This window comes from Hyperoodon ampullatus (assembly GCF_949752795.1).
Source record: "Hyperoodon ampullatus genome assembly, chromosome: 9".
Lineage (NCBI taxonomy): Eukaryota > Metazoa > Chordata > Mammalia > Artiodactyla > Ziphiidae > Hyperoodon > Hyperoodon ampullatus.
In genome coordinates, this window is record NC_136922.1 from 91,444,633 (window position 1) to 91,470,874 (window position 26,242).

The following is a 26,242-nucleotide window of genomic DNA, read 5'->3' on the forward strand; positions in this document are numbered from 1 at the left end:
TCTGTGCTGTGTTTCTTTACAGTTGAAAATATTCAGGGGGCAGGTGGCAGTCCTGTTTCCTGGGAACATTTCTTTCACTCCTTGATGCTTTACCATGAACACCTCCGGAAGGATCTTCCGAGTGCAGATAGTGTCCAGTACCGTCACCTTCCTTCACGTGGCATCACCCAGAAGGAGCAGGATGGGTTGATTGCTTTTTTACAGCTCACATCTACCATCATTACTTGGGTAGGTAACCCACCCACCGCATGTGAGAATGTAACTTTGTGTTCTAACACAGTGGCATTGTAAGTAGCCCCCAAGTTTCCTTATAACGCTTAAAGTTTATGAGTGATAAATTTAGCATATATATTTGGCGTACTGTTCTTTTTGTGTGTATGGTTAGTATTTTATGCTATTCTGTTTTTAAGTTCTTTGTTTCTTCACCTTTAGAGGGTATAGTTCTGGTAGCCCCTGCTTACTGCCATAAATGTGTATGAAAATAATAGCCTAAGCCTCAAAGAAAATAATCAGAAGGGCAAATAAGAATGAGCTGTTGGATACACATCCTTCTAGAAGGTTTCCTAGCATAGGTGTGGATATATAGGTTCTTGTGTATATACATACATATATATATATATATATATATATATATACACACACATAAAGAGTATTTTTAATTAAAAAGAAAATTTATTTACTGAATATTTTTTCTCATATATATATATATATATATATATATATATATATATATATCTCATATCTTCTTAATCCATTTATCTTTTGATGGACAGTTAGGTTGCTTCCGTATCTTGGCAATTGTAAGTAATGCTGCTATGAACATTGGGGTGCTTGTATCTTTTCAAATTAGTGTTTTTGTTTTTGAGTATATACCCAGGAGTAGAATTGCGGGGTCATATGGTAGTTCTGTTTTTAGTTTTTTGAGAACCCTCCATACTGTTTTCCACGGTGGCTGCACAATTTACATTCCCACCAACAGTGTAGGAGAGTTTCCTTTTTTCTCCATATTCTCGCCTTCGTGTTCTTTTTGATGATAGTCATTCTGACAGGTGTGAGGTGGTATCTCACTGTGGTTTTGATTTGCATTTCCCTGATGATTAGTGACGTTGAGCGTCTTTTCATGTGCCTGTTGGCCATCTGCATGTCATTTTTGGAGAAGTGTCTTTTCAGGACTTCTTCCCATTTTTAGTCGTGTTGTTTGTTTTTGTGACGTTGAGTTGTGTGAGCTATTTATATATTTTGGATATTAACCCCTTATTGGTCATATCATTTACAAATATTTTCTCCCATTCAGTAGGTAGTCTTCATTTTGTCGAGGGTTTCCTTTACTGTGCAAAAACTTTTAAGTTTAATTAGGTCCCATTTGCTCTTCTAGTTGTTTCTTTTGTTTACTAGAGCAAAGCTAAGTTCCTTAGTCTGACATTCTCTCCGAAGGATAGGAAGAGTGTCTTCTAACTTACTGGTTTTTCCAGTAATGCTAAATAGTATTAAAGGTCGAAACATAAAGTTTGTAATTATTTTTTGTTGAATTAAAATGGAGTGATACTTGATACCGTGTGTGTAGGAGGGTGTGTGTATTTCCATTTTTTTCTCAGAAAAGGACAAGGTATTTTATTCATTCATATCTAACGTTGTTCCAGAAAAGATGTAAAATGCCTATGTAAGATTTATGTGACCCTGGAAGACTTTCTCTGTTTGTATGTATTATTTTCCATTCTTAGAGCTGTCAAAGTAATTCTACAAAGGCTATCTTTTCTCCATTTTTTACACTGACTGAGCTAGTGATCTGATTTGATCTCCTGGTAGAGTTCAAGCATTTGCCGTAGGCTTATCTTTGTTTTAGTATGTATTAGGCCTATGAATACTCAGTGTAAGTGTTAGCAATTTAGATGATTACTGGTCATTTTTCTTAGCTTTTGAAAATGGAAAGTCTCTCTTGTTCTTTTTGTATTCAATACTCAGAGTGAAAATGCTCGTTTGGCACTCTGTGAACATCCTCAGTGGACCCCCGTGGTGGTGATTCTGGGACTCCTGCAATGCAGCATCCCTCCTGTACTAAAGGCCGAACTACTGAAGGCACTTGCAGCATTTGGAAAATCTCCTGAAATTGCTGCTTCTCTCTGGCAGTCGTTGGAATACACTCAGGTAGTATTATGAGCTCTCTTATTTACATTATTACAGTTTGGAAGTGAGATTTCATAATATTGTACAAGCAAGTGCATCCAGTTGAAACGTATAGTACACCACGAACTTCACAGATAGAAAGTTATGATTTTGGTACTAAGCATAGCATCAGAAACTAACAGTCTTGGGTTTTTCTCTTGGATCAGCTGACAGCTTCACTGGGTTACTGGAGACTGGTTCTTCTCTTTGTTTTTCAGTGTTTGTAAGATTAATAAATTCCTCAACTCTGTCTTTGATACTAGGCTGATATAAGCCTTCAGAAGTCATCTGTACTCATTAAATGTGGGAGATGCCTGGTTTTTTTGCTGCTTCCTTCTGTACCCTTCCTGTCTTAAAGCAGACAAGTGAAGTGTCTCTATCAACTCTTATTTCTTTAGTTATAAGCACTATTGGAATTTTTATGTCAAGATAGAGTTATTCTATATGTGGTAAAGTAAAAAAAGGAAAATAAGAATGTGTCCTATAGAGATTTTTCTAGTAAAATGGTTAGGGGGAATATATGTTTGTCTTAGAAATAATACCACATAAGGGAGCCTATGATTCTGACACATTGGTAAAGCTACTGTTTTGAAGCAGTATTCTAGTTGTTTTGTGACATACATGTCCTGAAGATGTTAATGATACTTTATAAAAACAAAAATTAAGGGAGTTGGTGTGTGCTGGAGGCTTGGCCACTTTTAGTTTAGTGTTGTTACTTCATTTTTTCATTCATGAGCGTGTCAGTACTTATCATTGTCCTAAGTGCTTCTTTATACCTAAGATGAAGTGTGTTTGGGTGAGGTTTTATTTCATAAATCCTTTTAAGGTTCATTCCTGGAATATCTGAGAGGAAAGTTGCTGAGAACACATCTTGTGTGCACTTAGAAATTACCAGTTTTCTGAAGCCCAGGTAATTGGAAGTTCTCCCTGAGCCTGGACGCAATTGCTAATGAAAGTTCATCAGAGACTTCTCAGTTGTCATTTCTGATTGACATTGTAAGATGTAGAATGTGGTGGGTGTTGTATATGACTGTTACTGCAAAGCTGCTTCTTTTCATTGATAAATGAGTGCTCCTAACATCTAATTCTTATTATTTTAAGGTACTGCAAACTGTAAGAGTTCCAAGCCAGAGGCAAGCTATTGGTATTGAGGTAAAGCTTTCCTTTTAGTTTAAATGCTATATTCATACATTCACATGATAAAAAGACTAAAAAAAATATTCTTACCCTATTACGGTTCTGTAATTTTCAACTTTAATGTATTTTCATTTGAGGGTTTTTTGTGTTGAAATGGAGATGAAACTTTTTATGAAAGAAATCAAAATACTTTTGGTTTCAGAGTTGGAAAGGCATGTTAGATGGCAGCCATCCAAACTGAAAGTTTGGTTTGAACTCAGTTTAATTAGGCTACTTGGGTCAACCCTAAAGTGAGAATTTACTTGTTTTAGTTTCTTTTCTTCTCTGTCCGCTCCCTTCCTCTTTTTTAAAGAAACATTTAAGGTTTCCATTTTTAACTTTTGTGTCTTTACCTCTGAATAAAAAATGATAATATCTGTGTGGGTCTTTGGGTGTGATATTAAACCGATATTAATGAGTTAATGTCTGAAAATGCTTTGCACTTTATAGCTGATGGTCTTATGTTACCGAATTTCCTTTATTTTTCTTTGGAAGGTGGAACTAAATGAGATAGAATCCCGATGTGAAGAATACCCATTAACTCGTGCCTTTTGCCAGCTAATCAGTACCCTGGTGGAGAGCTCCTTTCCTTCTAATTTGGGCGCTGGACTCCGGCCTCCCGGCTTTGACCCTTATTTGCAGTTCCTTAGAGATTCTGTGTTTCTCCGATTCCGTACAAGAGCTTACCGGAGAGCAGCTGAAAAGGTTATGTTCAGAGAAAAACTTTTGTCTCCTTACTCATTTATTGCTGCTTTTTCTTTTATTAGAGGTACAAGATGCTATAAGCTCATTTTAGCTTTTGAAAGTTAGTAAAATTCATAGCCTTATACTGACATATCCATGGTCTGATTGGTTTATATGCATTAAAAAATAAATTAAGGCATTAAAACCAAAGCAGTGACTTTTTAGTGATCAGTAATTTAATTGATATGAAGTCATAGTCATTTAGATCCTTAATTGAACAAATTTTGACCAAAATTGAACCAAAAGTGTTACACCTTTGGCAGTTGGAAACACACTATCCTTTATTGGGATGATTTTGGTTAGGGATTGAAATAAGTTTAAACTTGCACACTAATTTCTAATGATTAGTAGCACTTCTGGGTTGTGGAGTCTGGTTTAGTGGGAAGGCATATTGTGATTCATTAGGTATGTTTGCCGTGGATAGTGGCTGAGGGAGCACTGACAGTTATGTACATATTTGCTCTGGTTGGAATACACTCACAACTGAGCTAAATGTATATATCAGCTTATGTAATTCTAATATTACTGCAAGGCAGGTACTATTAATATTCCCATTTTACAGATGGAGGCTTAGCAAAGTTAAGGAACTTGCTTAAGGTCCAGGACCAGGATTTGAACCTAGGACTCTGATTCCAGATCCAAGCTCATAACCACTAAGCTATGTAAGAAACCCTTCCAGGTTCTGATGTAATTCACTTTAGTCTATAATACTGTTTATTGGTTCACAGACTACCCTTGGATATATCTTGTAGGGACATTTCTGCTTTATTTTTATAGTTTGCTGTTTTTGAACCTGTTGGGTTTATTTGTTGTATTAATGATTATAAAATAATATAGTTCATGCTAATTTGGGAAATTAGGAAAATATAGAAAAATATATGAAGAAATTATATCACCCATAATCCTGTTGCCAAGGGAAGGTTAACTATTATTCTTTTTCTTATGCATATCTACTTAAACTGAGATAATGAGCTGCATTAGCTTGTATGTCTTTTTGGCCACTAAACAGTATTATGAGGATTTTTTTCATGCTATTAAAGATTCTTTGAAAACAGTCTTTTTAATGACTGCATAATCATTACTTGTATCTAGCATAGTTTATTTTTCATTGCCGTATCGTTGGACATAGTTTGTTTCTAATATTTAGTCCCAAATAACTGAAGTTTAGTTTTTGTCAGTTGCTTTAGAAGTTTTGCTTCTCATATGGCAGAAATAAACACTGAGAGGGGTATACATTTTATTGAAGCACTAGAATTACCTTATTAACATATGTTTCCTTATTGGATGTAAACTATAACAGCAGCCATGCCTCATTAATAGAAGTCATTTCAGATGGATAATGGATGCTGATAATTGCAATCTCTTCAACAAAATGTTCTGATACTTTTTGGCATTTCTTTTAAGTATCTTATTTGCCTTTTCTTACAAAGGTCATTATGACCTAAGGGTTTAGAGCTTTAGTCAGCAACTTTCTTTACGTGTTTATTATTTTTCGCCCATGCATTTTTCTATATTTCTAGCACTGCTGCTCTTCCCAGCTACCATTTATTTCCCCATATATTACCCTAAGAAATTTTCCCTCAATTTTGTGAATTTATTTCACTAGGAAGTCTTCTTAAGGTTTAACTTACATCTTTGTATTTTAGAACAGTAGCTTCTCAAAAACAATGCTTTGGATTGAGATAAATAACTATAAACAGAGTGTTAGAGGCAGTGTGTATATTTATTAATCCTAAAATCCATTATTATGTGGTGATAAGCATTTTTTTTTTTTTTTTTTTTTTTTTTTTTTTTTTTTTTGCGGTACGCGGGCCTCTCACTGCTGTGGCCTCTCCCATTGCGGAGCACAGGCTCCGGACGCGCAGGCCCAGCAGCCATGGCTCACGGGCCCAGCCGCTCCGCGGCACGTGGGATCTTCCCAGACCGGGGCACGAACCCGCGTCCCCCGCATCGGCAGGCGGACTCTCAACCACTGCGCCACCAGGGAAGCCCAAGCATTTTTTATTTAAACAAATTATTTTGAAAAATTTGGAAAATAGAGAAAAGTAAATAATTTTTTAAAAACAGTTTAAAAATGATTATCCCAATTCTCAAAATCAGCCATGATAAAATAATGTACAGTGGAAATAATGACTAAAGTAATATTTAAAAAACCACCATGTACAGTTACCAAACTCAGCCTTATTAAAATTCTATGCAGTGGATTTTTTAAACAGTTTAATTTTATTGTCTGTACAGTTATATATATTTTCCCTTTTCCTTGTTGTTACATAGCTTTTGAAAACATTTTAAACAAAGAGGTGATAATGAGGTCATTTGGGGGAAGCCTACCAGTGATTCTTAACTTTTTTTTTTTTTTTTTGCGGTACGCGGGCCTCTCACTGCTGTGGCCTCTCCCGCTGCGGAGCACAGGCTCCGGACGCACAGGCCCAGCGGCCATGGCTCACGGGCCCAGCCACTCCTCGGAATATGGGATCCTCCCAGACCAGGGTACGAACCCGTATCCCCTGCATCGGCAGGCGGACTCTCAACCACTGCGCCACCAGGGAGGCCCTTTTTTTTTTTTTTTTTTTGATTCTTAACTTTGGCTAGAGCCATGAACACTGGTCTTGGAATTAGAAGTGCAGGGCTGGACCTCCAGCACGTTTGCTTCCAAGCTTTATGGTCTTGGGGATATCATTCACTGCTCTGAGCTTCACTTGCTTCACCTGCAAAATAAGTGTTGATTAAATGAGATTATTCCTCCGATCCTGTCCAGCTGAGATTCTTAAGAGAAACTGAAATACTTGACACTTTGGAGAGGTGTTCAAATCTGGTGTTGTTTAATTATAAATCGACTATGGCTAGATAACTGAGTGCTTTAGATTTATTAACAAAGCCCAAATATCTGCTATAGAGATGTTTCTTTTAGACTAATGCTTTTACAAATGTTTTACCTTGAAAAATTAACCAATCCATTGTCCTTTAGCAAAACAAAGCAAAATGAACTGAAATTTCTGTATTGCTTAGCATAAATAAAGTAGAAAGGGGACTTCACTCATTTTCTAGAGGAAAGTGGGAGGAATGAAAAACTTAGCAAGGTTATCACCTTGAACTGTTACTGTTATTGAAATATTTATATTTTTCTATAGTGGGAAGTCGCTGAGGTTGTTTTGGCGGTGTTTTATAAATTGCTCGGAGATTATGAACCTCAACTTGAAGATTTTATAGACCAGTTTGTGGAACTACAAGGTAATTTAATTCTGTCACTTTCAAACAAGGTGTCAGCTATTTATAAACCTATTTATAATTTATAAGTTATTATACATAAGCTATAAATTGTTTCTGGTTATAAGTTAAATTATAATTTTATGTTTTTTGGTGCATTGTTTAAGTCATTTTGATTGTTCTGAGCAAGATAAAATAAAGTAAAATTTCACTGAATGGAGGAGTAAGAACATTGCCTTACAGATTCTAGTGAGTTAACATATAACATGTGAACTAATTGCTATGTGCAGATCAGCTCTTTTGGAAATTACCACTGTATATAGTTGGTGTCACTGTCTCTAAATTGAAACTTGCCTTCATCTGTTTAGATACCATTTAATTTACAAGTCTCACATATTTCATAGAAATCAAGGGTGTGACAAAAATACGAATTCACCATCTTTTGCACTATGTTATGTTCTATTTAGGAGAAGAAATCATAGCCTATAAGCCACCAGGATTTAGTCTGATGTATCATCTTCTGAATGAGTCACCAATGTTGGAGCTTGCTCTTAGTTTACTGGAGGAAGGCGTTAAGCAGCTTGATACCTATGCTCCTTTCCCTGGTATGTGCCTGAATGTCTTCATATATTAAAAACAGTTTTGCTGGTTTTGTCTTTTGTAAACTGAAGGTTTGAAGTAGATGACCTCTGAACTTCCTTTCCACTGTAAGATTCTCTCTCTGTATCTACAGTGTTGTTTTAGTGAGTCATACAATGAAAGTATATTAAAAGTGAAAGCAGACTAAAGTACAGAGACTCTCATTATAACTGTCTTATTGCAGGATCTTTGGTAGGTAATCATAATTATCTCTTATCACTTTAACGTCTTTAACATGTCTAACTTTAAATTTTTAAATTTAATTAATTAAATTTTAATCTTTGTTTTGTTTTCTTCACAGTATTTGTAAAAGCCCTTACTATAGGGTGTGGTACATAGTGTTCAATAAATTTCATTTACTATTACTAGTAGTTATTATCATTTATTGAGTGCTTACTATACATTTGGCAATTTTTTTTTTTTTTGCCGGACACGGGCCTCTCACTGTTGTGGCCTCTCCCGTTGCGGAGCACAGGCTCCGTACACACAGGCTCGGCGACCATGGCTCACGGGCCCAGTCGCTCCGTGGCATGTGGGATCTTCCCGGACCGGGCCATGAACCCGTGTCCCCTGCATCGGCAGGCAGACTCTCAACCACTGCGCCACCAGGGAAGCCCCCAGAGCACATGTATTTTAAATTTGAATGGTGGGATTATAGGTGACTCTTTTTTTTTTTTTTTTTTTTTTTTTTTTTTTTTTTTGTGGTACGCGGGCCTCTCACTGTTGTGGCCTCTCCCATTGCGGAGCACAGGCTCCGGACGCGCAGGCTCAGCGGCCATGGCTCACGGGCCCAGCCGCTCCGCGGCATGTGGGATCCTCCCAGACCGGGGCACGAACCCGCTTCCCCTGCATCGGCAGGCGGACTCTCAACCACTGCGCCACCAGGGAAGCCCTATAGGTGACTCTTGTTTATATTTTCTGCTTCTTTATTTTCCAGATTTTCCACAATGGTTATGTATTATTTTAAATCAGTTTCTTGGCCTCAGCACCATTGGCACCTTTGGCAGAATAATTCTTTAATGTAGTGGCTGTCCTCTTGTCCTCTACCCACTAGATGCCTGCAGCACATCCCTTGTTGTGACAACCTAAAGTGTCTCCAGATACTGCTATATGTCCTCTGGGGCCAAGCTCACTCCCATCCGAGAACCATTGCTCTAAATAATCAGGGAAAGGATACAGGAAAAATTACTGAGAAACCATTGCATTAAAGTAATCTGAGTCACAAAAGTTACCATGACTTGTCTGGGTGAGGAGTCTTGTAAAGCTACTGCTGAAGATTTTAAAACTTGAGGTCTTTTTGAATCTGGAACTTGTCCTTTATCTTGTTTTCCTAAGAATTGATGATGAGTTTCTAAGATTCATGTAGAACTTTCTAACTTTGATTTTGCTCTATAGGGAAGAAACACTTGGAGAAAGCAGTGCAACATTGCCTTGCACTTCTCAATCTTACTCTGCAAAAGGAAAACCTCTTTATGGATCTTCTAAGAGAGAGTCAGCTGGCTCTAATAGTCTGTCCTTTAGAACAGCTATTGCAGGGAATCAATCCCAGAACTAAGAAGGCTGATAATGTGGTGAACATTGCCAGGTAAGTTCCATTTGTAGGTAGAGAAATGATGAAATGAGTGAGATGGCATTCTAGCTTTGATTTCCAAATCTGGTCAGATCCCTAATGCATCACTTAAAATTTTTTTTTTGTCTCATTTTATTATTATCTTCTTTTGCTTCTCTGATTTTAATTACTCTGAACCTTATAATCTTTCTCTTCCTTTTAACTTACTCTTTTTTTTTTTATTTATTTGATTCACTGGGTCTTAGTTGCAGCAGGCATGCTCCTTAGTTGCAGCTCGTGGGCTCCTTAGTTGTGGCATGCGAAGTCTTAGTTGCAGCATGCATGTGGGATCTAGTTCCTTGACCAGGGATTGAACCCAGGGCCCCTGCATTGGGAGGATGGAGTCTTGACCACTGCGTCACCAGGGAAGTCCCTTTCTAACTTACTCTATGTCCTAAAAATTTCTAAGTACAAAATGACATAATCTTAATATTGTTTGTGTCCTCTTGGGAAATTGGATGTTTGGAGGATAGGACTGGGGAGCAAACTTTTCATTATATAATCTGAACTTCTGGTGGTTTGCTGGCAGTGCTTGGTGTTCCATGACTTGTGGAAGCATCTCCCAATCTCTGCCTTCACCTTTACACAGCATTCTCCCTGTGTGTGTGTCTGTGTCCACATTTCCCTTTTTTATAAGGATATCAGTCACTGGATTAGGATTCTCCTTGATGACCTCATCTTAGCTTGGTTAATTATATCTTCAAAGACTCTATTTCCAGATAAGGTCATTCTGGGTTTGGCTATCAACATATGAATTTTGGGAAAACATGATTCAACCTGTAACAGGTTACATCTAGTTAGAAGGGGAAACCTTTGTCTAATTTACCCAAAAGTGCTGTATGGGTAGGGGAAGCCCTGATCCTAAATGTTCTGTATCGAGAATAGTAAGAAGCAAAAATTTCATCACATAGTTCCTCAAATGTTCTCTTGTTTTAAAGATACCTATATCATGGCAATACTAATCCAGAATTGGCTTTTGAAAGTGCCAAGATCCTCTGCTGTATCTCTTGCAATTCCAATATTCAGATAAAATTGGTTGGAGATTTCACACATGACCAGGTAACTGATTTTGTTGTTGTTATTTTTTGGTGTTTCCTGAGTACATCTTATTCTTGTATGTGGAAAAATTCTGAGAGTAAGTATATTTGTATATGATGGATGAAAGCCTACCCATGTGCTGGGCTGTGATTTGTGTTTGACGATAATACCATTCCCAGTGATACTACATACACTATAGTATGTGATTATACTCTATATTATGGTATGTGACTGTATGGCCTAATGAGACTGTTGCTACTCCAGGCACATTAAAGTGATTATTAGGTTTGTAAGTGCAACTTCTGTTTGTTTCTTGCATCCTTTGTTTCACCCTTCCTCAGTTGCCTCTGTGGTGAGTGAGCCTCTGCAATTCTGATTTCACTGTTGTGAGTTGTCTACTTCTATGGCTTTTTGGTGACCCACATTTGTGTCACTTCATTTGATACACTGGAGAACGTTTTTAGATGTTTTCCTCTTTTAGTCCAATGTATAATAGTTCTCTTTCTAGTCACTGAATAGCTATAATTGGGGAATCTGCTATTTTTCTTTCTCTTTATAGACATTTGTCCTTTTGTATTTTATGCTGGTAATCACTGCTCTTGCTAGTTGAAGAATATTATTATCTTACCATGTTTTGAAACAGGGACTTTTCTGGCATTCTGGGTGGGACAGATCTTCATTTTATGTGTAACTGTCCCTCAAATTGCAGGACTCTTAGCATCCCTGGTTCCCTGCCACTGTCTGTCAGTAGTAATCTCTAGTTGTGTTGACTCAAAATGCCCCCACATATTTCTAAGTGCCTTCTGGAGTGGCAGTATTGCCCAAGTTGGGAACCATTATTTATAGTAAAATATAGATGTCTAATCTGGTTTTTGGATGAAGTTCATGAAACCACATAATTAATTAGGGGATGTTGAATGAAGATTTTCAGTTTGCTGTCATTCGAGTATGAATTTGAATTGTTATTACCAATTTCAGCATCCTGCTAGAGTTCTTGTTTTTTATTTGTTTGTTTTTTTTTAAGTGTATCTATCTATTTATTTATTTTTTTGGCTGCTTTGGGTCTTAGTTGTGTCGCGCGGGCTCTTCGTTTCGGCACGCGGGCTTCTCTCTAGTTGTGGCGTGCAGGTTTTCTCTCTCTAGTTGTGCTGCACGGGCTCCAGAGCGTGTGGGCTGTGTAGTCTGTGGCATGCAGGCTCTCTAGTTGAGGCACGTGGTCTTAGTTTCCCTGCGGCATGTGGGATCTTAGTTCCCCGACCAGGGAACAAACCCGTGTCCCCTGCATTGGAAGATGGATTCTTTACCACTGGACCACCAGGGAAGTCTCCATAGCATCCTGCTAGAGTTTTTAAAGGAGGTAAAGTAGTATCTAGTCTCTCAGCCCAGAAATATAAAACTGGTGTACGTGTACATTTCTAAAGAGAGAAGGTGAGAATTTTATTTTATATTTTAGTTAAGATCTGATAGCATTGAGTATATAATGAAGAAGTTATGAAATAGCAATTTAATGTTATTTTTTAAAAAAACTAGTTTGATTCTTTGGGAAAGAAAATTAGTGAAGCAAGTTTTAAAACCAATAAACTTTAAAAGTTTTTGTTTCTTTATTTCTATAGCAAGCTAAATGGCACTCAGTTAAGGAACTCAGTTTTATATTAATTAAAAATGTAACTAAAACCTAAATACATTCCTTGGAGCAGATTTGCCTTTTTTCTTTATAGAAAAATGTTTCTAAATATATATCATATTTATCATAGTTTCTCTAATATTTAGTCATTTAAAAATCTTTATATGACTTCAGAGTGTAAGTCAGAAGCTGATGGCTGGATTTGTGGAGTGTTTGGATAGTGAAGATACAGAAGAATTTGTACGTCTAGAAGAGGGTATGTCTTAGATTAACATGTATATTTTTATTTTATGTAAATGCTTACTGTAAAGAAAACTGTTGAATGTCTAGTGGTGATGTAAGAGAAATTTGAGAATTTGCTAGCATAAAAGAATATAAGGCTTTTGGGAAACCTCTTAAATCTGAACTTAATGTAATGGCTAATCAAGTAAACTAAAACTAAAGAAAACATGGAGGTTTGGGATACAAGTTTTATATTTTTCCATTTGATTTATGTTAACTTTTTATTGTTTTGTGATTTCCACATTAAGGATCAGAACTTGAAAAGAAATTAGCTGGAATCCGTCATGAAACAAGAATCCACATCTTGAATCTTCTCATCACCTCTCTGGAACGCAATCCACCAAATCTTGCTCTTTACCTACTGGGCTTTGAATTGAAGAAACCTGTCAGTACCACAAACCTACAAGACCCAGGTATAGCCATAAGACACATAGGCATTTATTTCTTTTCATATTTATGTTGCTAAATGGTCATTTATTGAATTCCAGGCTCATGGGATAATTCACTGAAAGAAATAAATAATGTATGAAAGGTAATGTGATGGGCCAATCTTTAGGACTTATATCAAGTGTGGACAAACTAAGCCTTGAAAAGTTAGTATTTAATAAATTTTCTGTATCAATAGTTGAAAGGATGTTTATGATAGGGTATATGTGTATGGAATGTAAGTTTTATAAAGGTATTTTAAGGTTTTTAATGCAGAAATTTGAAAAGAGAAGCTGAATTTCCTTTTGGTTTTATGCAGGAGTGTTAGGTTGCCCTCGGACCTGCCTTCATGCCATCTTAAACATCTTGGAGAAGGGAACTGAAGGGAGAACAGGCCCGGTGGCAGTGAGAGAATCTCCTCAACTCGCTGAGCTGTGTTACCAGGTATACAGAGGGCTGCACTTTGTAGCACTTAGGAGAAGAAGCTTAATTAAATGCTTGATTCCATTGCAGATATGAAAGTATGACAGTATGACTGAATTGAAATGAGTTTCATGTAGTGGTTTGACCAGTCTTTCATTTATGGATAAAAATCCTGTAGATCTACATGATCCTATATGTTGATCACTTGAAAAATGAGGGAAGTTGGATTCATTTAGACCAGATAATGTGGGAACTTTTCAAGGATGCTGTGTTTCAAGTTGTTTCTTTTTGGTGATGAGAGTAGTAGACTTGAGTCAGAAGACCTCTGGTTCCTATCTCTGCCCCTTAACTAGCTATGTCACCTTGGGCATACCATGAAACTTCTCTGAGTTTTTAAATCTGTGAAATGGGCTGTTGTGAGACTTACATGAGAATGCAAGAATGTAAGTGAAAGTACTTTTTAAGAACCATGTAAATTATGCAGCCCTATAGCTATAGGTAAGGTGGTAGACAGTGAAATTAATGTAAGTTTAAACTGTAATGAGAACTGTTGTCTTATTTGTGTTTTATTCTTTTGTTTATTTCTTGTTTTATTCATTTTATAAGTATTTTAAGAAGTAGGCTTTATAAGATACGACTAATTTCTCAATTTAAGTGACACCCTGATTCTCATTTTCATGATAAGAAATGAGTCATTAACTTTTAGTAACGTGGAGATTTTTCTTTGTTATTTTCCTGTTTTTCTTTTTGTAATTCTTTACTGTTTTCCTCTATCCTCTAGCTATCCAAACAGCCCTTCACTTCTGAGTACTACAGCTAGGTCTTCCTGTGAATCCCTTAATTTGGGAACAAACTTGATGTATATTTTAGCACAGTGTTACAGATTTTGACATATTTAGGTAGAAGCAATTGATAAGGTTAATCATCTGGGCTAAAGGAGTTAGGCAGGCGAAGTAAGTGAATGAAACCAGATTTAAGACAAATAGATGGGGAGGGGAGGGAGAGGAGAGTCTGGCAGACTGGAGAGCACATGCCCTGCTACTCAGCCCCTGCTCATTCTTACCCTGTTGGGATGCAGGCCCTGGTTTGCCAGATCCTCTGCTTTTCGAAACACTGTACTGGCCAAACAAAACATGTCTAAACCAGCAGTGCGCCAGTTTATTACACGTGCTCTATGACTTTGCTACTCAAAATGTGGACCAGCATCAGCAGCATCACCTCTTGGAAGCTTGTTAGCGCAGAATCTCAGGCCCCACTCCAGACCTGCTGAGTCAGAATCTGCATTTTAACAAGAAGCACTGCTCCATTTTTAATGAAAGAGGCTTCCTTTTCCTCTAGTTTATTTATTTATTTGTTTGTTTGCTTGTTTATTTATTTAGGCTCTGTTGGCTCTTCATTGCTGCACAGGGGCTTTCTCTAGTTGCAGTGAGCAGGGGCTACTCCTTGTTGCAGTGCGCGGGCTTCTTATTGTGGTGGCTTCTCTTGTTGCGGAGCACGGGCTCTAGGCGTGCGGGCTTCAGTAACTGTGGCTCGCGGGCTTCAGTAGTTGTGGCTCATGGGCTCTAGAGCGCAGGATCAGCAGTTGTGGCGCACAGGCTTAGTTGCTTCACGGCATGTGGGATCTTCCGGACCAGGGGACGAACCTGTGTCCCCAGCTTTGGCAGGCAGATTCTTAACCATGGTGCCACCAGGGAAGTTCCAACCTCTAGGTTTATACTTCACTATGCTTCAGGAAAAAATTAAACCTCTAAGAAGAGCTTGTTAGTTTAAAAATAAATTTGATCAATCAATCAATCAATAAATAAATAAGTTTGATCATATGGAAGGGAAATAATTTCGGCCTTATTGATACTTTCATCATCCAGCAGTATGAGGTCTTCTGGTTGAAGAGTTGACACTGAATCTTGTGCCTTTGCTCTCTTCACTTTAACGATGGAGATTTTTCCTACCTGGTCTTGGGAACTAGGAAGTGTATCACGCAAACCCTTGTAAAGTGGCTCTTCATGCTTTTGGAACTCACTATTGTGTCCTTCTCCCTCTAATAGTATTACCTCTCCCATATCTGAGCATATTTGAGCATCTGTTCTTGAATCTTCTTAACTTACCATCTAATATGAATAACTTGGTTTTGTTTTGAGAAGTTCAGTATTTATAGAGTGTCAAAAACAATATCAAAGCTGTTTGAAAGACAAGCATACATCTGCAAGTACTTAAGCTTTACCTTGTGTTCCCTTCTTATGTTTTCCTTGGGTATACATGTTATTTATTTAGGTATGTTCAGTAGACATACAATTTTGTGTCCCCTCCCCCACCGTAAACTTTCTATGCTGCTACAATATAAATTACACTTAGGTTGTTTCTAGTCTTTTTACTCTGCTTACTCAACATCTTTAGTTACCTTTTGTTATTTTATATTTTTCTTAAGACTGTATTTCTAGACACAAATTGAATTTACAGTCCGTTGTCGTTACTAGTTGTATAGTCACAGCGAACACTGAATTGGTGAATACTGAACCATTGCTCTTCGGGAATACATAGGATTAGATACCTGCAAGGGATTCTCTGATCCCAACATTTTTATCAACTGATTAATACATAACTTTGGTTTTTAGAAGTTACTTCTGAGTAATTTGCTACTAATAATAGTTAAAATACTAAAACTTGTTAATTAACTACATGTATATATATTGGAGTTGGCCAAAAATGTCGTTCGGGTTTTTCATAACATCTTATGGAAAAACCCGAACAAACTTGTAGGCCAACTCAGTATTAATATATTTAGAGTGATTTCAAGATTAGTCCTATAATACTGTTGTCAGCATTCTCCAATTGTATTCCAGTATATTTTGAGTTAGTGTGCCAAGAACTGCTTGTAATTCTGAGCTTTTATTTTATATGTACATGTGTTTATCCATTTTGCTTTAGTTGCTAATGGGTCTTAGTTTCCACTTAGTAGATTTAAGTACGCCTTTTTTCTTAAAATGTATAATATAAAAAGCTGATTTGGGAGTTTTCTTATTTTACTGTAATTCTTTAGGTGATATATCAGTTATGTGCATGCTCTGATACATCTGGTCCTACTATGAGATACTTGAGAACCAGCCAGGACTTCTTATTTTCTCAGTTGCAACATTTACCATTTTCTAACAAAGGTAGGACATTATTTTCCCTTATTATTAAAACAAATCTGTAAAGTATGTATTGAGTGATTTTAATTTCATAACAGCTGGGGGTAGCAGTTTTAGAATTTGTGGAATTCTGTTCTCATTTTATTACTTTGCTTCTGTGTTCCTTTGGGTTGCTTTTGTAATTTGTGCTTGAGAAGCTTGATGTTTTAACTGCCAGCGTAAAATTATTTTAAAATAGCCTGTTAAGGATGGAATTTGATCCTTTTACTAACAAATAAAATTTTAAAATTGTGTTGAAGGGATAAGAAACTATTTATATAAGAAGATTTTGGAAATTTAGATTTTTTGAGTGAAATTATTTCATAAAAATCTGTTTTACTTTTGTTTCTTTTGTATATATTGAAACCAACTCAGGTCTTGAAATGAAAAATAGAAAACTAATTACGATGGAAACTATTTATAACTTTAGTTTATTGGCCTGATCAACACAGTTATCCCAGGATACCTATGTTTTATAGGATTCTATTTTGTATAATTTTATTTTTGATCAAGTTATAAGTTTTCTGAGTTCACATTATATCCAGACAGTAGTGGTTTTATTGAGTTTTTTTAAAGTTTATTTTGCATCATGTTTATGTTTCAGGAAATCTAGGCTCACAAATTTCATGAATTTCCATTACTAGTAGTTATCAGCTTCTATTTACTTTTTAGAGTATGGTGTGAGAGACTGTTGGGAATTACCTAGTGGCAGAAAATTTTCACTTAATTTTCATAATAAGTGTATTTTATTTTTAGCCCTAAGATTTTGTTTATAAGGTTTTTAAGAAACCCTTTTTAATACCTAATTAGAAAAAAACAATTAATATCTTGCCTATTATGCTTTCTACTTTTTAAAAATTGATGTAGCTTTGCTTGTAATCATTATTACTAGCAGTTGTAGTAGTGTTTGGTGAATTTTATTTATAAAACTGTCATAATTTAGGACTTCAAAGCCAGGTATATTGAAATAATATTGGATTCAAAAACTTCTATTGTATAAGGGATTCCCAGTCCTAATTATATATTAGACCAAATGTCCTTCATAATCTCAAGACATCATAAAATTATGCAATTTAGATTTATTTTAGTTTTTTAAAATGTATTTGTTTTCTGAAATAAGAATCAAATTTTATGATAGTGGTTTTGTTTTTAACAAGTTAAATATTTGCGAATTACTTGGGTTTTCTTTTTTATTTTCATGATTCAAGGATTTATTAAGTCATACATGCAAAACATACTGCTAATTGCATTAGCAAAAGATCAATGTAAAAACACTCCACCATTCTGCAACTGTCAGCTTAAACAATTTTGTTCTAGTGGTTGAAAGGTCCAAGCTCATATTCTTACCAGTGGGTAAGTTATGCAGAACTTCGTTAGCATGAGCACAGGGTTGACAGAACCTCACAGACCCCAAGGAACATCGGGCAAAGACAGGAAGCGTGTGTGCACTCAGTGAAGCAAGCGGTGGGGGGGTCAGTGTTATTAGTCCAGGTGCAGTGTCGGTGATCTGGCAAGGTTTACAGTTTAAGAATATCTAAAGTATTTTAAAAACTGTAAAGTTGCAACACATGATTTTTATACCTAGTTACTAGAAGACCAAGGAAAGCACTTATTGGCTTTGAATAAAGTAACATGAAAACAGGAATGCACTTTTACTAATCTACAAAAAAAAATTTTCTAATGGATATTCAGAAAGATTTTATAATACAAGGAGGCATATTGCTCATTAAGAAGGGTTTCTAGGGGCTTCCCTGGTGGCGCAGTGGTTAAGAGTCCACCTGCCAATGCAGGGGACACGGGTTCAAGAGCAACTAAGCCTGTGCGCCACAACTACTGAGCCTGCACTCTAGAGCCCACAAGCCACAACTGCTGTGCCCGCGTGCCTAGAGCCCATGCTCCGCAACGGGAGAAGCCACTGCAATGAGAAACCCGCGCACCGCAACAAAGAGTAGCTCCTGCTCGCCACAACTAGAGAAAGCCCGTGCGCAGCAATGAAGACCCAATGCAGCCAAAAATAAATAAAATAAATAAATTTGTAAAAAAGAAAAAAAGGGGTAGTTCTATAAGAAAAGCACTTACTAAGTTTGCAACTATGAGAATGACCAGATCAAAGATGCATTAAATGCCCAATTTCAGGAGGGATAGGCAGGTTTAAGGAAAAGGAAAAGCTTAAGAAAACACTTACTGATGATACTGACCTTTCTTCATCATCTACTGCATTTGACAGAAATTAACCTTTTAAAACTTTACCTGTGACACTTTTAATAGTTTAATTATTACGTATACAATGTAGTGTAAATTTCCATATTTTGTTAAAATACTGTCTTCATCCTCTGATCACAAGTGTTCCACACACTCCACCCAGTGCACCCACGGCCAGAGCAGAATGCTTCATCGGAGGGAGCACGGGAGTAAGAGCTCTGTTCAAAATCTCACAAAAGCTAATACACTAATTTGTTCTAAAAATCTCACTATGAAATCAAAAAGATTTATCCAAAGAGCTGAGCTGTTACATTCATTCATTATGATGTAAAGTACAATGTTAGGTAGTGAACACGGGCTGGTAAATCAGGATGCATTAAATGACAGCGTTTCAGGAAGGAGGCTGTACCGCTCTTCACATCTGAAACTCATTAGCGAGCGTCTGCATCTCCTGCCTCAGAAGCTACAGTCTCTTCCAAACAAAGGTCTTTAAACAGTTTAGTGGTTAGTGTTCTTAGCCCAGCAGTGCAACTTAGTTCACAAGGTATTTTGGCAACTCTTAATCTGAGCAAGAATAGGGGCTTTGAAAAATAAGGCTTTAAGGAAGCTTGTCATTTAAGGGCTACACTTTAATAGAATGTGAAAGTTTGAACTCTTACACTTTAAACAAACAAAACCTGGAAATTACTGATTGGTTCAAAGTGGTTTTATGGAAAAACTAATCTGTAACAAAAACTTGGCATTGAGTGCAAAGTCTCCACCGTTTGAGCAAAGCGTACAAAGGGTCCTGGGGGACCAGACAGGCAGGAGGGGCCCAGACATTCACAGCAGCAGGCATTTTCTCTTTCTCTGCTTGACGGGAGGTGGGCAGAGAACTGCCCAGATAGCTTCGTCAGAAACTGTCTTGAGGCCTTACTGCGTGAGCGCCGAGCACTCCCGGCGTTTGATGGCACCAATCTCCTTGGCCATGGCCAAGGCCTGCGGGTAGGTGATGGGTGTCAGCTTCTTCTCCTTCAGTTTCTCAATCGTGTCTTTATCATCCCTCAGATCAAGTTTCATCCGCACCAGGATGATAGGAGTGTTGGGACAGTGGTGTCACACTTCAGGGTACCACTTTGCACGAACATTTTCAGGACTCACAAGAGAAAAGCAAATTAAGAATCCATCTGTTTGCGGATAGGATAGGGGACGTAATAGGTCATAATCATCTTGTCCACCTGTATCCCACAAGCCCAGATTCACCAGTTTTCCATCCGCCATAACACTGGCAGAATAGTTGTCAAAGACAGTAGGGTATACTCTTCAGGAAAGGCATTGGTCGTGTAACTGAGGAGGAGGCAAGCTTTACCTACAGCGCCGTCTCCCGCCACCACACACTTGATGGCCTGCATCTGGTATGGTAGACTCAGAATCCTCTACGTCTGTGTGAAATTGTTCTGTTGACAGAAGCTTGATTCTCTTTTGTTCTTCAGTTGCTTTTGCTCAACTTTCATACACATATACTAGTTTATTTTTTCTCCCTTGGCATCTGTTTTTTTTCTTTTTTAATTTTCTAGAGCGATAAATTATTATGGTGCCAATTTTCATAAAATATTGACTATGTTACATGGGAAAATATCTGGTGAGTTATGGATTTTAGGTCTGTTCTGATCTTGTGTTATTATACTGGGAAACTAAACATTCATATTTCAATTCCAGAATATGAAATATCTATGCTGAACCAAATGTCATGGCTGATGAAGACTGCCTCGATAGAACTAAGGGTGACTTCTCTGAATCGCCAACGGTCACACACCCAGAGGCTCCTTCACCTCCTACTGGATGACATGCCAGTGAAACCATACTCAGGTGAACATGTGTTGGCATTTGTATTGTTATGCTGCCAACTGGTCTGTGTGAATGCAAGCACAAATCTGAATCTTATGGTTAGTATGTGATTGTAGGCCAAACAAGTTCTTTCTGCCTTTAGAATTCTTTTCCTTAAAACACAGAATCACCCATAATTGCAATTTTATTGTTGTTTGGAGCATTCACATTTTGCTGTATTCATAGACACAGATACACAGTGGAGTTTGTCACACTGACCCAGCATGACCCAAGATATTCTAATACGTGTTTTACATGCAAATTAAGCATAAGCTTTTCTAATCATCTCACTGGCATGATTGGGTCCTGCCTCCTTTGGAGTTCTGATTATGCTCTCTACAACTGTGAAGTGGATCTCATAGAGACGGAAAGAATTAGATGAATGTTGTTGATAAGTCCTCATCATCTTTGCATTTTAATTATCCATTTGCAAGGGGCTCTTTGACCTAGAAACAGTGAGATAGAAATAAAATACCTTGTGTTTGTTATTTCCAAATAAATCTTATGAGTGTGTTGTTCTTTTTCTGATCTATTATTACTGATGCTCCAACAGATGGGGAAGGAGGAATAGAAGAGGAAAACAGGTCTGTCTCTGGGTTCCTGCACTTTGATACTGCTACAAAAGGTAAAGCCCTTTGAATTTGTAATAAATTTGTAGATATGTATATATTAAATTGCATAAAATCTCAAGAGGTAATTAATGCCTGTATCTGCAAATTCTGAACTGATGTAGAAAAGCTATATAAAGGATTATTTATCATCAAAAAAACTTTTTTTATAACTAAGATGATAGGATGGGAAAACAATATTTTTGCAAATGAATGTATTAGAAATAAAATCCAATTTAGATTTCAACACAGTCTTCAATTTCCAGACTGCTGTCCTTTCTGAACATAGTGCTGTCTTTGAGGGTGAGCTGAGTACGGTGGTTAGCTCTTCTCTTCAGTGTCCCAAGTGAAATAGAACTACTTTTTTATTATTTCTAGTACGTCGAAAAATTCTCAGTATTCTCGACTCCATTGACTTCAGTCAGGAGATCCCCGAGCCTTTGCAATTGGATTTCTTTGATCGGGCCCAGATTGAACAAGTTATCGCTAACTGTGAACACAAGAATTTACGGGGACAGACAGTCTGCAATGTCAAGGTGAGCGTTGCTTTAGAGCATGTGCAGTATCAAGTGGTTCAGACTTTGAGTCGTTAAGGAAAAAACAACTTTTTATTTTCTAATAGAGATATTGGTTTATTGGACTGGTTTTCACTTTTCAAAGAGTCAGGAAAGAAAACTGAATAGGCCACACTAATTTTGCCTCTATAAAAGGTTCCCTATTACCTTCCTCTTAGTAGTCATGCTACCCAGCTATAACAATGGAGTGGTTTTACCCATTTAACTCTCTACCAGGTAAATGGTAATCACCTCACTAGTAGGAAGAAGCTATCCCGTGCAGTTCCACTAACTTTCCTGCCACAGGCGCTCTTTGGTATCACTCTCCGGCACGTGAGGGATATACTGTTTTTGACAGAAACTTGGACAGTGCCACTATTAGATTATATATAAAGGTATCTGAAACTTTTCCGTCTAGGGCAGTTCAGAGTAATTGCTAGGTTATTGTTCTACCAGTGTCTGAAATGGTCTTATTTTTCTCTCATTTCTCAATTATATAGCTTCTTCATAGAGTTCTCGTAGCCGAAGTAAATGCCCTTCAGGGTATGGCAGCCATAGGACAGAGACCTCTGCTAATGGAGGTAAGCCCTGTTGAGTATATGTTAGTTTTAACCTTTTAACTACGTAACTACTTAAATTGCCAGTTAGAAGACAAAACAGTGAATTGACTTCTAGTTCATTATTAGTAAACTACTTAAAAGTTAAATTTTAATGGTATCTTTCGCTTTTGACTTTGTGACTGTTAAAAGCTGAACTGAAGTTAATGTCTGGATGCCAGGAGAAATAACATCCTTTCTGCTAAGCTAGTTGAGGATTTTGTAACCTTTTCATATTGTGTAATAGAGTTCACTTGCTCCCTATCAGCAAGGAAGGAGTCATTTGTCACTACAAACGGGGAGATACGGGTAAGAGAGCAGGTGGGAAGAACCACATTCATGGAAACACAGTTGGTGAGGTCAAAGCAAGAGGCAAAGAAATAAAAGACACATCAAGGAAACATGCCATTGAACTTGGGTTTTAGGGAACTCTAGCGTTCCAGAGTAGTATAACTAGACAGTTGCAAGAAAAAAGAAGATGGGGTTAAAAACTCATTTCCACGCACATCACCTCTGCCCTCTGCCTTACACATGCGCGCATGCGTGCACACACACACACACACACACACAGCCTTATTTATTATTTTTCATAGCTCTGGCTACCAGTATAATGTGAAAAGTTATCTGCTGACTTGCAAGCATGTGGAAGGTTTCTGGACTATTCTATAAATGTTTTCGGATTAACTGACAGTGTTAAAAATAGGAACCTGTTGGTTAAAAGACGTTATTTGCCTGTGTGTTAACCTTGCAATTCAATTTCTGCGGCTTTAGGAAATCAGCACTATACTTCAGTACGTGGTAGGAAGAAACAAATTGTTGCAGTGTCTTCATGCAAAACGGCATGCTCTGGAGTCATGGAGGCAGCTGGTAGAAATTATACTGACAGCTTGCCCTCAGGACCTCATTCAGGCAGAGGATCGACAACTGATTATTCGTGATATTTTACAAGATGTGCATGATAAGGTGACATGCTTCATAAGTTACTTTATACTGCCAAAAGAATATTTATATCATTTAAACATAGAGTTTGCCACTCCTTTTTTCCCATTTGGAGTAAATAGAGTTGTGCAATGCCAGTGTTAAGACTTTCCTTGAGAAAGGTATTAACTCTGTACAGTAATGGTTCTCAACCAGAGTGTGTATCAGAATTTTCTGGGAAGCTTTTTAAAAATCTACATGACACATCTTACCCTAGACCTACTGAATGGGAGACTCTGGTGGTGAGGCCATTATGTTAATTTCCATGAAAAACCTCTAGGGAATTCTGATAGGGCTCCCTTCTGGTTAAGAACACGTTACCCAGCATTCTATTTAAATTTCTTTTTGTGTATTAGCTTCTACTGTCTTTGAACAATACAATTCCATTCTTATATTCTTATGGTAATTGAAAAGCTAAATGTGTAAGACATGTTAATGACTGTAGCTGAAAGCAGGGTGCTCACTCTGATTTGTCTTTCTGCTTTAAGATACTGGATGATGAAGCAGCACAGGAGTTAATGCCAGTGGTAGCAGGTGCTGTATTCACCCTGACCGCTCACCTAAGCCAAGCCGTTCGCACAGAACAGAAGCAACCAGTAGTCTTGGGACCCGGAGAGGCTCATTATGCTTTTGTGCTTGATAACTCTTGCACCTCACCTCCGCCTGCAGAGAATGCAGTGATGGGGTTTGCGTCTATTGGAGATTCTTCGCTTCATATCATATTGAAGAAACTGTTAGACTTCATTTTGAAGACAGGTTTTTTCATCTAAATTTTCTATAACTTACAACTTCTGTATTTGTTTTAACTTAATTTGAAAAAAGGTTTTTACGCTACTGTATTTTCCTAGGTGGCGGATTCCAGCGAGTGAGGACACACCTGTATGGCTCACTGCTTTATTACTTACAGATTGCCCAGAGACCCGATGAACCAGACACCTTAGAAGCAGGTAGAATTAGATTTCTGTCTTTTCTGTTTTTAGAGATTGGTTACTTTAAATTTTTTTAAAAAATCACCTTTTCATCTTTTGGCTCAGCGAAGCTTTAATAAATGAGTCTTTATGGAATCAAAGTGCTTGCTCTAAAGTCAAGGAAGAATGTTTAGTTTTCTAAAATTGTGACAATAGTACAAAAGTAATATAAGCACAGACCCTCAAATACTACTTTAGCTTATATATTTTTGTAACTCCCACTCACCTCTGGTCCCATTGAACAATACATACAGTACATATCTTTTAAAATAGCTCTGTTATTCCATAGTATAGAAGTACCATTTGTTTAACCATTTGCCTTATTCATAAGTGTTTAAATTGTTTCTAATTTTTTACTATCACAAAAAAGCTGCATCAAATATTCTTTTATATACCTATATATTTCTCAGGAAGGATACTTCATGGTGGAATTTCCATGTGAAAGAGGGTGCACATTTTTATTTTAATAGATTCTACCAAATGGCCTTCTACCAGTTTAAAATTCTCATCAGTAGTATACATATGTCTTTTTGTACTAATGTGAAGTTTTTCTTGGATAAATTCCAAGGAGTAGAATTTCTTGGTCAAAAGATCTATGTATTTAAAACAATGATAAATCAACTTTGTAAACTATTGTTATCTTTTTTCTTTTTTTCTTTTTTTTTTTTTTTTTTTTTTTTGACTGCGCTGCTCAGCCTGTGGGATCTTAGTTCCCCAACCAGGGACTGAACCCAGGCCCTTGGCAGGGAGAGCACGGAGTCCTAACCACTGGACCGCCAAAGAATTCCCATATAGTTAGCATTTTTAGATAAGAGTTAATAATATGGATTCTTTCATTGCCAAATGTGAAAAATGTTTTTAACTATTCAGGAGACCAGCGTATAATACTCTTTGCCAGAGTAACTCTGCTATTTAAGAACTTGTCATAAGTACCTTCTCATAATGGGCTCCTTGTGCTTTCTGAGAACCTTAATGAGTATTTGTTATTTTGTACACAGATTCTTTTTTTTATATATATAAATTTATTTGTCTGTTTTTGGCTGCGTTGGGTCTTTGTCGCTGCGCGTGGGCTTTCTCTAGTTGCGGCAAGCGGGGGCTACTCTTTTTCGTGGTGTGCGGGCTTCTCATTGCGGTGGCTTCTCTTATTGCGGAGCACGGGCTCTAGGCACGCGGGCTTCAGTAGTTTTGGCACACGGGCTCTAGAGCGCAGGCTCAGTAGTTGTGGTACACAGATTTAGTTGTTCGTGGCATGTGGTATCTTCCCGGACCAGGGCTTGAACCCGTGTCCCCTGCATTGGCAGGCGGATTCTTAACCACTGCGCCACCAGGGAAGTCCTGTACACAGATTCTTAAAAACCACTCTGTGTGTAAGACTTAGATTATCTCATATTATTCATTACTGGCTATATATTTTTGTATAATATCTCCCTTAGAATGTAATAATAGCCAAATGATGTATTTATAGGAATTTCCTACCAGCATAAATAATGCACAAAAATATTTTTAAGGTCGTTAAAAATAATAGTTCAGAGAAACTTTTTAAACAAATAGGAGCTTTTTTTAAGAGAGATAATCTGCTAATACACCTCCCCCATTTTCCTCTTGACTAAAAAAATTTTTTAACATTGTATTTAGTTGAATTGGCAAAAATCACCACTTAACCACTAGATGGAGCTCTACAACGTGCTTTATAAGAAGTCATTATCAAGATGTGGTAAAAGCAGTGTGACCATAAAAGAAGATTCTCCTTTTTTTAAAAAAAAAATCTGTTATCTTTTTATTATTATTATTATTTATTTTTATTTTTCTTATTTTGGTTGTTCCGGGTCTTAGTTGTGGCTCACCGGCTCCTTAGTTATGGCATGCATGTGGGATCTGGTTCCCTGACCAGAGATCAAACCCAGGCCCCCTGCACTGGGAGCGTGGAGTCTTAACCACTGTGCCACCAGGGAAGTCCCTCTCCTTTGTTTTT

General features: G+C 37.3%; 1 protein-coding gene and 1 pseudogene across 3 annotated transcripts in view; one reads left to right on the forward strand and one right to left on the reverse strand.

The window, feature by feature from the left end:
* NUP205 (nucleoporin 205) overlaps positions 1-26,242 on the forward strand; it is a gene marked incomplete at its 5' end in the record, with an annotated part of 82,028 nt that overhangs the window by 24,633 nt on the left and 31,153 nt on the right. For both annotated transcript variants that reach the window (XM_079711111.1, XM_079711112.1), the window contains 19 exons: positions 23-228; positions 1,963-2,145; positions 3,265-3,315; positions 3,835-4,044; positions 7,215-7,314; positions 7,758-7,895; positions 9,325-9,514; positions 10,477-10,597; positions 12,375-12,456; positions 12,731-12,895; positions 13,228-13,352; positions 16,369-16,483; positions 20,399-20,548; positions 21,120-21,191; positions 21,553-21,710; positions 22,229-22,309; positions 23,096-23,287; positions 23,791-24,058; positions 24,151-24,249. In XM_079711111.1, the coding sequence (XP_079567237.1) occupies positions 23-228; positions 1,963-2,145; positions 3,265-3,315; positions 3,835-4,044; positions 7,215-7,314; positions 7,758-7,895; positions 9,325-9,514; positions 10,477-10,597; positions 12,375-12,456; positions 12,731-12,895; positions 13,228-13,352; positions 16,369-16,483; positions 20,399-20,548; positions 21,120-21,191; positions 21,553-21,710; positions 22,229-22,309; positions 23,096-23,287; positions 23,791-24,058; positions 24,151-24,249 (2,706 nt within the window). The remainder of the gene's footprint in view (positions 1-22; positions 229-1,962; positions 2,146-3,264; positions 3,316-3,834; positions 4,045-7,214; positions 7,315-7,757; positions 7,896-9,324; positions 9,515-10,476; positions 10,598-12,374; positions 12,457-12,730; positions 12,896-13,227; positions 13,353-16,368; positions 16,484-20,398; positions 20,549-21,119; positions 21,192-21,552; positions 21,711-22,228; positions 22,310-23,095; positions 23,288-23,790; positions 24,059-24,150; positions 24,250-26,242) is intronic.
* On the reverse strand, positions 19,523-20,091 carry LOC307058229 (ras-related C3 botulinum toxin substrate 1-like; annotated as a pseudogene). Its single transcript has one exon. The product of its transcript is annotated as a ras-related C3 botulinum toxin substrate 1-like (transcript).